The 12,877-nt window shown below is 39.1% G+C and overlaps 1 protein-coding gene across 7 annotated transcripts in view; it reads left to right on the top strand.

Annotated features, from left to right (window-relative positions):
* Positions 1–12,877, top strand: part of NUMB (NUMB endocytic adaptor protein) — an 89,190-nt gene that overhangs the window by 64,936 nt on the left and 11,377 nt on the right. For 5 of the 7 annotated variants that reach the window (XM_063117655.1, XM_063117656.1, XM_063117654.1 and 2 more), the window contains exons 4-9: positions 208–240; positions 3,961–4,035; positions 6,513–6,653; positions 7,240–7,441; positions 10,730–11,029; positions 11,881–12,030. In XM_063117655.1, the coding sequence (XP_062973725.1) occupies positions 208–240; positions 3,961–4,035; positions 6,513–6,653; positions 7,240–7,441; positions 10,730–11,029; positions 11,881–12,030 (901 nt within the window). The remainder of the gene's footprint in view (positions 1–207; positions 241–3,960; positions 4,036–6,512; positions 6,654–7,239; positions 7,442–10,729; positions 11,030–11,880; positions 12,031–12,877) is intronic. The other 2 variants (XM_063117658.1, XM_063117660.1) reach the window with 1 other exon arrangement.

The following is a 12,877-nucleotide window of genomic DNA, read 5'->3' as shown; positions in this document are numbered from 1 at the left end:
TTCCTAATAAAAGTCCATGTAATGCTTTTTTATTTGCATTTTCATGGGACTTTTCACATCTGCCTGTCACATCCTCTGTGGACAACTCTAAACATTACCTACTTTCCTTCCAATCCCCATTTTTATATGTATATGTTGGTTTGAAACCTTGGGACATTTTAGCTACCTACAGTAATAGCGTTCGACTTGTCCCCCCTGTTCCTCCAGGAAAGGAAGTTCTTCAAAGGCTTCTTTGGAAAAGTAAGTTTAATGCCTCATTGTGTTTGCGCTATAAGGAGTTACATCCCTAGTATAGCATTGCCATGTGTCAGAATGTCTCACAAAACTGGCTTTAGCTAACTCTGGGAATGAGTAAAGAAGTTTTCTTCTCACCCCTCCCTTAAGAGTCTCACATTATCCCAAAAATATCAGCTTGATACTAATCAGCCTGCGATGAAATGGGTGGACAGTTTGGTATCTTTGATCAAAATTCATCACAGAATGAATGAATAAGTAGTCTACTTAATGCTCAAGCGTGCCGATCTTTCCAGCTCAGTAGTGGAAGAGACCTGCTCTTGAAAGTGTATGTTTGTTTAAAAATTCTACCTTGCCTTTCCACAATGGGATCTTCAAGGTGGCTTGTGCACAAGTATTCATATACAAAGAACAAGGCTTGAAACAAAACACACTCCAAAGAAAAGTGTAAGCAGATGTAATAGCAAAATAAACAGTAGAATGGTGAAATCAGTTCCATATCCTATTCTATCCAAGATCAGGTTTAATTTGTTGCCTGAAACATAACAGAGTAAGTGCTGACTGTGTATGTTTTGGGAGGGGATTCCATAATCATGATGCCACCATAGGAAGGTTGTGGGCTCTCCCACACTAGAGGGCATACAAGAGGCAGCTGGACAACCATCTGTCAGGGATGCTTTAGGGTGGATTCTTGCACTGAGCAGGGGGGTTGGACTCGATGGCCTTGTAGGCCCCTTCCAACTCTGCTGTTCTATGATTCTATGATAGAAAAGGTCTTGTTCCTCATGGCTACCTGCCTAACTTCTGAAGATGGGCACTTGAAGCAGGTTCTGTGGAATTTACTGCAGTAAGCAGACAGGTTTGTATAGAAGAAAATGATCCTTCAGATAACCTGGTTGCAAGCTATTTAATGTTAATGTTACACTCCACCCTCTCTCCACATGAGCACCTGTTTTAATATAAGGTAGTCATGTTAAACCGCATGCAATTAGGATATACCAGTAAGGCTTTGTAAATGGGCGGTTGAGTCAGTAAAAGGTAACACTGTAGCCTTCATTGTTAGGGTTCACTTAATGAAGCTTTCGGTATACTTAGATGTACACTCCAGCCCTAGATAGTGAGAGGGCAGACACTTCAAAGAAGTATTTTTTTAAAACACATACACACATTCTCTCTCACACACATACACTAAAGTTTCATAAAACAGTAGAAGGAGGAGGTGTCCTTCTGATGTTCACTAGTACTGTTCTAAAAGCTTGAGTGCTCATGCCCTTGAGTGGCATAGTATGGGAATACTCAGCCTCTAAAAACTAAACCAAATGTTTAAAGTAAAAGATAGAATCCTATATAGATTTAGTTGGAAGTAGCTCCCATTGTAAATAATGGAGTTTGCCTCTAGGTCAGTGTGCAGCCTTAGTTATGAAAACTGTTTATGTATGGGAGGAAGGAATCCATGTTGCTTGTCATTGCACTCAGGATTCATAATTGTAATGGCTGTACTAGGTAAGGGAAAATCTCTTACTACCAGCAAAATATTGGGTTCAGATCCCTGTTCAGCCACGAAGCTCATTGGACCAGTCGCTATCTCTCAGCCTAATCTATCTCACAGGGTTGCTGTGAGAATAAAGTGGGAGGGAAGTAATCTGTGCCGCCTTGAGCTCCTTGGAGGAAAGGTGGGATATAAATGTAAGAAAATCTATACCCCTGCAGCAGAAGCACAGCCTTGATGATAGATGCCTGGAAAGGCCCTTGACATGAAATTTTTTTGGGGGAAATATGACATAACGGGTTGAATCAAATATGTTATAAATTGTTTTAAAGTGATTAGGTTTGTGCATGTTGAAATTACATGGCATGTATTGTGCTGGGATGGAACAAGGGGTTATCTTGTTTCACGTTTTTTAAAAAATACTATTCAGAAAATATAATAAACTGAATTGGTCCACCCTTTGAGACATGCACTGTCTCTGTACTGTGTCCCAAACACCAGGGCCCTTTATTTGGATTAGCATAACTGCACAAGAAATTGGTGCAGTCTCTCACTCATTACTCATTCTTTAGATATCTTCTAATGTCCCCAATCCTAAGGATTCTATAATGTAAGCTACTCATGCTACCCTAAAACTCAGTTTTCATGAAAGAAAATATAGGATGAAACACTTGAATCATGCACACCTTCTAAAAATGGCAAAATGGTGCTTAACCCCTTGTGAAGTTTAATTTATGTGATGCTTGTTGTGGATGTCATGCACACACTGGAACAGTTGGTACACTTGTTCTTAAACGATTAAATACTTGCTAGTGTTTAAACTAGCACATACAATTTGATTATTATTTTTTTGGCATTCTAAAAAAGAAGAAAAAAGAATTGTTGAGTTTAGTCATACACAATGTCCTTGAAGCTAATTAACACATGTGCAAACCTTGCTTCTCAAAACAAGCACAACTTAAATCTGTGGACTTTTTAATCAATCTGTCCCTCTCTGAGTCAGTGTGTAGATGTGGAAGCTGACAGATAAGAGGGATTTGGCAGTGTAGAAGAGATGGTTTTTATCAGAGACCTTTGTTTGCCAAAATACTGGGGTCGGCAAAAGGTTCTCATTTCTCCACCAAGTTCTCCAGGGTGAGTAGTGTGGCACATGCAGGCTTTCCTCCAGCTGCAAAGGATTCCCCAGTAGTAAAAGAACAGCCTGCAGGCACTACCTCTCAGTATTATTATTATTATTTATTATTTATTATTTTATTACATTTATATACCGCCCCACAGCCGAAGCTCTCTGGGCGGTAGTGTCATGTGGTGGTGGGAATTGTATTTTCTGAGGTAAGCATCAACTAACTTGCCTCAGCCAACAAAATATCCCATAATTCACTTCAAGGCTCAGCTTTGTGTTTCGCCGCTGTGCACTCTCTCCCCAACCCAACTGTATCTGCATGTGCATCTCTGTAAATGGATATATGGAAGGGGCAGAGGTGAGAAAGGATTAGGGCATCAGCAGAATGGGGGCAAACAGGAGGGAAGGACACATTGAAGGGTAAGAATGGGTTTTGGGAGGGAGATGCAAGGGTTTTGTTTTGTTTCCCTCCATTGGCCCACCACCCTCACAACGCCTTGTGGTTGCTCACATGTAGAAATATACTTACACTTACGATGTAGAAATAAGCTTACTCCTACAAAAATATTTTGTGTAACAAGTAAGTCTAAAACAAATCATTTAATAGTAAGACTTGTGATGAAGCAGGCAAATCTAAACTATTAGAAACTTAAAGCAGTGTCATAATTCATGGTAGTGCTGTGATTCTGCTGCATGAATGCTAGAGCAAAATGGGGTGATGGGAGGACAAATCAAGAGTGTTTGTAGTTAAAAGTTGCAACAAAAGCTACTTGTGGTGTAACTCCTTAAGCGTCAGCGTTAACTGACAGTTTATTTCGTATTTAAATAGGTAAAGAATTTAAGCTTGAATTCTTTGCCTTTATATGAATTTATTAACATACTTGACTCATCCTGTTCTTTTCACCTTCTTTTTGCATTGTGTTCTTGAAAGACTGGCTTCGGCTTGACTCTCTGGAGGTTTTGTTGTTTGGTATGAATATCTGGCTTTGGGCATTCCTACTGAAGTTGGATATCATCTGCACACTGACTTTTGTGCTTCTTGGAAGGAGGAAGCCGGCATCCAGCCTGATTGACAGCACAACAGTAATAATTTCTCTTTTTCTTTCCCTACAAGAGCGGAAAGAAAGCTGTTAAAGCAGTCCTGTGGGTTTCAGCGGATGGACTCAGAGTTGTTGATGAGAAAACAAAGGTTAGCCACTGCTGGGTTTGGAACCATCATTGATTAAACTATATATACAATCTGAAATGCTGTAGTTCCCACTGCTGCTTCTAGTGTAGAATGTTAAAAACTACATACAGTACGTACTTAATTAAATTAATCAAAGATTCCTATTACATATGGCTCAGTTCATTTTTTTAATTTTACTTTGGCTTTTTATATCTTCATGTATTCTAAGTGAACAACTGTGTGCTTTATATTCCTGTTTGCTCACTCATAAAACTAATAAGGGAAAGCCAAACCCATGAGCTTGATACTATTTCTGTCCTTGGAAAAAGGCTGTGTGAGATAATACTACGTATACAATATTGATCTGAATTTCTTTTCATTAGATCTTCTGAGAATGTCCTGAGGAATGATTTTAAAACAGGTAGGTGGCCTGGTGCATTCCAGTTGTTTTGGACTACAACTTGCATTAAACTTAGCCAGCATAGCCAGTGATCAGGGATTGTGGGAATTGTAGTCCAAAACATCTGGAAGGTGCCAAGTTGCCTATCCCTGATTTAAAATCTGTAAGGGTGATATGTCTCTAAGGCTCTGAGAACCAAGGTAATTCTTAATCATGTTTTAAACTCAAGCTTTAAAATAGTTTTAGGGTTTTACGGAAGTGGAACATAAAACTTAATAATAGGTATGTTCCTTTTATACACTAATTCCTATCCCAAAGGCACAAGTTTCTAAAACTACATATCTCTTTTGGGTTGAATATCCAAATTTGTCCACTCCTACTTTTAGATTGAAAGAGTGATAGATGTGTGATGATTTCTAGAGGGTTTTGCTTTTGTACTTTAAAAGCTGGCAATGATCAACGCAACTCAGGTTTCTCTCCAGTTCGCTGGTAAGCACACAGGTTGCAGTGAATTTCAGTAGATGTAGATTGCATATATTTTTTCTTCCCTTTTTGAGAGTAGTGATCTGTGAGGGTATCTTCAGAGAGTGAATAATGCCAACGAAGGAAAAGCTTGTTGCTTCTGCCGCTGCCACTTCATGTCAAAGACAAGGATGGTCTGTGGAAGATTATACTCTGAGTAATGAATAACGGGGCAGCAGTGCAATGGGGCTGTTTGGGACACTGCAAATAATACGATGGTGTCCTCCTGGCACCTTGATCCCCAGTGTTTTTCAGGGACAGATATGAAACTAATGTACATCTAAGTTTGAGGAAATTTCAACAATTGAATTTAATGCATCTGATTACTATCCATTTTGTAAGCCTTCACATTGAGGTCAGGGCTCTCCAGAAAATAATATAAGATGTGAGCTCGAAAGCACCTGGTTTTAATTTTGGCTGTGAGCTTGCTAGATAGACAACTCACTTTCAGCTCTCCATCTGCAATATGACCTTACAGGGCGGTTATAAAAACTACTGAGGACCAAACCAGACATGTGCATTTTTGCTAACCATGCAGTTGCCAGTTTGGTTATAAAGCAGGGTTGTGGTGGGTCTACTTTAATAATTAAATGGACCACAGAGTGGGGGAAAAGAACAAAGCCCACCTGCAACTTTACCTTCCACATGTTGCTGTTTGAAGATTCCCCCCGCCCCCAGAAAGTTCACTTCTGGTATTGGAGCACGGCTGATGGGGAAAAAATAGGATGCAGAGAAGTAAGGCAAGGCAATGGCTGCTAGTCCTGATGGCTATATGCTACCTCCAGTATTAAAGGCACTATGCCTATGTACACTCTGAGTGGGAGGCTGTTGTTACACTCATACTTCTGGGTTTCCCGTGAGAAGCTAGATGGCCACTGTGTGAACAGAATGCTGGACTAGATGGACCAGCAGGGCTCTTCTGTTCTTAGGAGAAGATTTTGCTCCAACACCCACCCACCCCACAATACTCCCATGTATGCACTGCATTTGCATAAACAATTCTTCCAGGACTGTTAACAAAACTTGGAATAATTTAAAAATGCAGTGAAACTTCTCAAGAATGCTTGAAATCCAGATGTTTCTTAATAAATGTGTTGGCTTTAATATTGACATCTTCATGTTAATATTCCTAATTGTCCTAGTTAACTGTATGACCATAATATTCCTATTCATGTGCGCAATTGATTGTAATATTTCCCATTGGCGGTTGGATGTCTTAATACAAGACTCCAAACCTTGAACTTCCAGACAATGCAAACGAACCTTGAGGGTATTCTTGTAGACATTTGGAGAGAATCCAAGTAGGTATTTTTAATAGGCACTTCCACTTACATGTATATGGAGAGAGAAAGACGAAAGGCTTGTGGAGTGATAGAATCCTTGATAGCTGTTTTTCTGTTCTACTCTTCTATTTGTGAAATCAATTGGATAATGAATTTGTGTCTGGATAGAGAAGATACAATATTGGTGTTAACCTGATAAAGGGAATAAGGGGACCTTGGAACATACTCTTGTGGTGTATTGTGCTCCTGAAATTATCTGAGTTTCTTATATTCTCTTGGCCTTTTTTCTTTAGGACCTTATAGTTGATCAGACAATAGAGAAGGTTTCCTTCTGTGCTCCAGATAGGAATTTTGACAGGGCATTTTCTTACATCTGTCGAGATGGCACTACACGGCGCTGGATATGTCATTGCTTTATGGCTGTAAAGGACACGGTAAGCTGCTTTAGGATCACCAAAAGCAAGATATCCAAAAGGACTTTGTTTTTTTTTAATCAGGGATTACTTTTTGGATTCAAAAGATACTTTAGCATACAAATTTTGTGAACTCTTGGAGTTATTTGTCCAGAGAAATCTAGTTTTCTTGTGGCAATATTTTCATTAAGAGCAGTACATTCACAAAGCTTCAGTATTTGAAACTTGAAACATTAACATGTGTATATTAGTATCAGCCCTATGTGTCTTGATACAGGAACCTGGCTGTACTTGCAGTGCATATTTTTTTTTAATGTATATATGTTATGGATTTCATTGCACCAGTATTTTAATATGACTTACCTGGACAACATATCTCAACATTCAGCAACCAAAAATATCTTTAGAGTCTCTCTCCCTCTTGCTCTCACCACCCATGGTTAATAGCCTGTGCTTTATAACTCATTGTAATACTTCCGCTGAAGCTTCCTGGTCAGATTTTGCACACAGAAAGGATGTTTGTATTAAGTGCAGCTATCTTTTGGCAGTATTTAGAGGAGATGTGCGATTCTGTTCTTTGTTTCTAATTGACGCAATCTCTTTTCAGGGAGAGAGGTTGAGTCATGCAGTGGGCTGTGCATTTGCAGCTTGCTTGGAGCGAAAGCAAAAAAGAGAGAAGGAGTGTGGGGTGACTGCCACGTTTGATGCCAGCAGAACCACATTCACAAGAGAGGGGTCTTTCAGGGTTACTACAGCAACTGAACAAGCAGAAAAAGAGGAAGTAATGAGACAGATACAAGACACTAAAGGTAATGAAATACAGTTCTGGCCATTTGGAATATAGGCTACTGTTATGAATGGGGACTTCCTCAAACTACCATTTCACCAGCAAAACACATAGCTAATATCTCTTGTCCATACCCATCTGCCATATTAAATACCAGTGTGATGATAAAACTTTGTGCCATATACCTTCATTATAGGTTAACTCCCTTGTGCTCATGAAGGTATTTCTCCATGTCATTGAAGCTGCAGAAACTTTTTCTCATACTGTTTTTGAATTGCTAATATAAAGATTGTCATGTTTCTCTTGTTCTGCTCTTTACCTACCCAAGAAATTGCATGTTTCAAGCAAGGCTGGAGACAGATCTGAGTCACAACCAGGCTTATGTTTTCAAAAATTGGGGTCAGCCATTGCTGCTTTGTCTCAGAATCCTAGGTATATCCTGATACCTGCAATAGCTAGTAGTGACTAATTTATTTCGTCTCCATCTTGAAATTAGGGGTGCTTCCAGACAGACAGTTCCTAGTGCTACCAATCAAAACACATTGTGCTGTTTTCTATCTTTTCCTCCATAATGGAATTTTTGCAGAAGGAAAAAGATGGAAGAACCAGTGGGAAAACACTGGAAGGTTAGAAGTGGAATGCAATGATTTCTGAACTTGAAAATCAGTATCTGGGAGCACCTCAGTTGAAAATGCAAACCTCATTACCACAATGTCTGGCCTAATTTGTGTACTCTTCCCCCCTCCCTTTTTTATTTTTTGGTATGATGTAGCCTGATACTGAGTTCTGGAGAACAAGAATTCTTGCTCACCCTTTTTCGACATTTTCTTTGGTCTGTGTTGGAGGTTTTTTTCCTCAAAGGCCAACTTAGCAATGAGTAAGCATCTTATGGATATAAAGCCAGATAGGACAATGTTCAAGATGCATAATGAAATCAAGAGTAAAATATGAATACGTGGCTGTGACTATCTTTTTGAGCAACTTGAGGTTTTGAACCTAAAACATTCTCAGGAGCCCCATTTCTCAGAAACAAATAGTGAAATTAGGGTTTGACAGTTGATGGGCTTCAGATTGAAGGGAAAAAGTAGTGTCTCCATAGGTCTCCAGGTCTCTGAAATGGATTTTGTGTGCCTGACCTTGGTTTGTCTAATACTAAAGGAGAACCTCCAGATATCATGGTCTACAACTCTTGGGAGCTGGTAATCCTGGAGAAAGTAGTAATAACCACCCTAATTTGTTAAGAATAAAAGTTATCTTAATACACAGGCTGGCAAGCAGTGGATGGGCCACAATCTTCCTACAACAAATTAAATCAGCTGAGTGTGTGCCACCTCTATGAAGCCAGTTGGCTGTGACCCTCCCACCCCACATTCATTTCTAGCTCAAGCACATGCACTGTCACTTGCTAGCCATGGGGCTTTTAGTTCCAGTTTAATTTGAAGAGTTGGAAGCAGCACTATGACTGGTTCACACATGACAACAACCCATGGTTTAAACAACCTATGTGTTATCGTGCACAAGTGGGACAAAGTAAGTACGCTGCCTCCAATGCGCCTGCCGCTCCCGCCATGTCCACTTTTATTCAACAACCAATGATCAACTTGTTTATAGGTTGTTGAGCATGATGGGAAAACCCAAACCAATGGGTTGTTTAGGGGCTAAGCAACCCAGTGATTAACCCATGGTTTGTTGCTGGGTTAATTCCTGGGTTTAGTTCCTAAACATCCCATCAAACCACTTTAAAACTCTGCACAGGCCCTTTTAGTACATTTATACTTTCACTCTTGAGCTTGTAAATACCTAATTTGAATTATTTTTATTTTTGTGGACTTCACTCTCATTTTCTCTCCATATGTTAATTTTTAAGACTTTGAAATAATGGTTAAAACCATGATCCACAAGTGTGAATGAGACATGGATACAGTTAGGGAGTGTGGAAGTTTTGTTTCAAGAAAGGTGGAGCATTTTTATTTTTATTACATTTATGCTTTTCCTTCAAGAGATTCAGTGCAGTATACCTGATTTCCCCCTTCCTTTTTATCCTCCCCCAAACCCTGTGAGCTTCATAACTAAGTTGGAATTGGAACCTGGGTGTCCCCAGTTCTAGTCTAGTGTTCTAACCACTACTTCACACTGCAGCTAATGCAGAAGGGAAACAGGAAGTGAAGTCATGGAGTTTTTCATATACCCTCTGAACACATCCTTCACAATACTTCTCTATGCATAATATCTGTGTATGTACTGTTGCTATCAGAATATTTGATTAAAATGTGTTATTGAAAAGCAGTTAATGTAGAAAACAATATTCTGATGGAGTGTTTAAAAACTAGATTCATTATTTTGAAAAGTTGAGTATGTGTCTATACCTCTGACAGCCTGGGATGCATCTCCATGATTCTTCTTTACATGCCAAAATTGCAAATAGCTTATTGATGTATGCCCCAGTGTAGTGCCCATACAGATAAGGTATACATCCAGCTCTAGATGGCCGGACGTACACATCCCAAGGATAGCGTGTGAGGGTATTTGTTAGATCATGATCTTGAAATAATGTAGAAGCAGCAGTGAAGATGTTGTTTTTATGTTTTTGATGGTTTTTAAATTTTGTATACTTTTTAATGTTTACCATTTTTAACTGTTGTAAACCACCCAGAGAGCTTTGGCTGTGGGGCGGTATATAAATGTAATAAAATAAATTACAAGTTACAAATTAAAGCAAATGTAGCAGTCTTCACTGTGTTGTAACAGTGCCTCGGGCATGAGCCTTACAGAAGGGAACGTTCAGTTTAGGCCAGGAAACCATTTTTGTTGATCCTGACGAACTCTTCTAAATGAAGTTTATCAGGAAAACGCATAACCATCAATCTGTAAGATTAGAGATCTACTCTGTTTGGCTTACAAACAGAGGTAGATTTAAGTCTGTAAAACAAGTGAACTGCAAAGTGCATATTCAATCTTGAGCTACTTTTAAACTCTGGGATATTAGCTTAAACAGGAGCAGCTGACAGCTCTTCTATCTAGACCCATTTTTTCTTTTTTCCTTGGATATATAATAGTTTTTAGGTGACATTTTTTGGAATTTTGCTAAGCTAACCTGGATAGATTACATGGCTAATTAATTGTACTGACCACTGTCTATGCGCGCATTATTATGATAACACAATGACTGAAGGAAACAAGTTTTGTAGAATCATTAGGATTTTGCATCAAGAACTTGGGTTCTCTAAAATTATAGAATGCTTTAAAATAAAATAATTCTCTGAAGATTCATTAACCAATATCACTGCCCTAACTTCTCTCTCTCTCTCAGTTGAAACAGATGTGAAAATAGCTGCTTCAAGTGTTGTATCTGGCAATATAGTCCCATCCCCAAGTTCTCCAACCTCTCCTACGGCTGAAGCTGCAGCCTCTGTTGACAAAGAATCAAATAACCCTCATGCTATCCCACGCAGACATGCTCCTATAGAGCAACTTGCTAGACAAGGCTCTTTCAGAGGTTTTCCTGCCCTTAGCCAGAAGATGTCCCCATTTAAACGCCAGCTCTCTCTGCGAATAAATGAGTTGCCTTCAACAGTACAAAGGAAGACTGACTTCCCCATGAAAAACTCAGGTAGGACATTTCCTCCCATGTTAAATGTTCTGTACAATCAGGTGCATTTTGAGCTCACTTGGTCTCCATATTTGAGAGAGCTTCTACAAAGAGTGATATGATTCTCTACCACTTGCCCCTTGTCCATTCCCCTCTTGAAATGTCAGTGTAAGGCACCAGTTTTGTTGCCAGCTTTGCATCATCATATACTTCCATTATGATCTTAAATTCCAACCACTTTCTTCTCTGTAGTGTTTCTGGATGTAATGGCATATGGAGGCAATTCTTGGGTTAATTAACCGACAAATTGTGGGACACACGCCACCTGCAAGCTGCTTCCAATTACCTGGAACAACCTAGGACTGTGGCATGGTTGTTTCCATGACGTTTGAACTTGAGCATTTGGAGTTGTTTATGGGTTAAACAACCTCAAGTTAATCTGTGCTTTGTTCTTGGGTTAACTTTAACTGCCTTTAATTGGCTTTACAGTTTGAACTATATGGAGATCATTCAGAGTAGAAATGTGTAATCTCAGCTGGGACATGAGAATCTTGACTTAAACCAGCATATCAGTTCATATGTGTTCATACAGAGGAGTATGTGAAAGTTGAGAAACTTTGCTGAGTTAAAACTGTTAAAATGGATACAATGGAAGCAATGGCATAAAATCAGAAATGGAATAACTGTATCCTTAAGTCTTATTCCCCAGAATTCTCTTTCTCTCTTAAGTCTTCACCATGGATTTGTGTAATTGCAGATGGATTGTTCCTTAGTCAGGGGGAAAATAATGGGTGTGCAAGGAGAAAAGACTGGATGAGCACTCTGTATTAAATGGCCTTTCTAACCTATACAATCTGTATTCTTACTTTCAGTTCCTGAAATTGAAGGAGAAGTGGATAGCATTAGTGCCCTGTGCTCCCAGATTACAAATGCATTTAGCACACCATCTGAGGATCCTTTCTCTTCTGCCCCTATGACGAAACCAGTCACTGCAGTTGCACCACAGTCTCCTGCTTTTCAAGGTGTGGCTTCTCTAAACTTGGATACATTTGTTAAGTTTCGTTTGTAGGCAATGCTGCTTTCCTCTTGTGCCATTGCTTTGTCTTGCAGCTATCTTGTTTTGTTTTTGAAGTCATTCTGTTTTAAAGCATGTATGTGCTTGTAGCCTTTTCCTGCGTTAACTTCCTGGAAAGATGAGAACCCATGCAATCTACTCAACTATAGACTAATAATAGAAAAGGATTTTAAGTAGAAGGCCACATCTTTCGTACACTAATAGATAACACATTCCCTATATAGTAAGATTCTATTTGAATTCATATTGGAATTCTTCTCCCCACTCTTCTAGGATTTTTTTTAACGTGGATAAATATTTATGAAGTTGGTAAAATTGCTACCTGTTGGCTCATTATCAATGTTACAGTAACTCTAAAGTTATTCCAGAATGAGGGGGAAAGGGATTCTCCAATATTGGACAGTATCCAATACTGTCCTTGTGCTAGCAGTACCTTCTGCTAGTGAAATGGAAACCAGCAGTTACTGAAGCAATGCAAGGGTCTAGACCAGCAGAGCTTGGCTGACCTGCTCCATTCTGGGAACGAGTATTGCAGCTCTTTTCCTGGGTTATTTTTTGATATATTAAACTTAAAAGTATAGTTTATTCAGACAATAACTGCAAATTAAGTAATTGAATTTATTATTAAATGGTTTAAATTTTTTGTTACAAATGGAGCTACAAGCTGCTGAAATTGAAGGAACCTAGCACCTCTTCATTTTTCCCATTTATGAGAAACAGGCAAAAAGTTCATGATGAATGCAGAAGAAACGTTGTTGTTGTTGTTGTTGTTGTTAATAGATTTTTATACTACT

The sequence above is a fragment of the Elgaria multicarinata genome, chromosome 2 (genome assembly GCF_023053635.1).
Source record: "Elgaria multicarinata webbii isolate HBS135686 ecotype San Diego chromosome 2, rElgMul1.1.pri, whole genome shotgun sequence".
Classification (NCBI taxonomy): Eukaryota; Metazoa; Chordata; class Lepidosauria; order Squamata; family Anguidae; genus Elgaria; species Elgaria multicarinata.
This window is presented reverse-complemented; position numbering and strand designations above follow the sequence as displayed.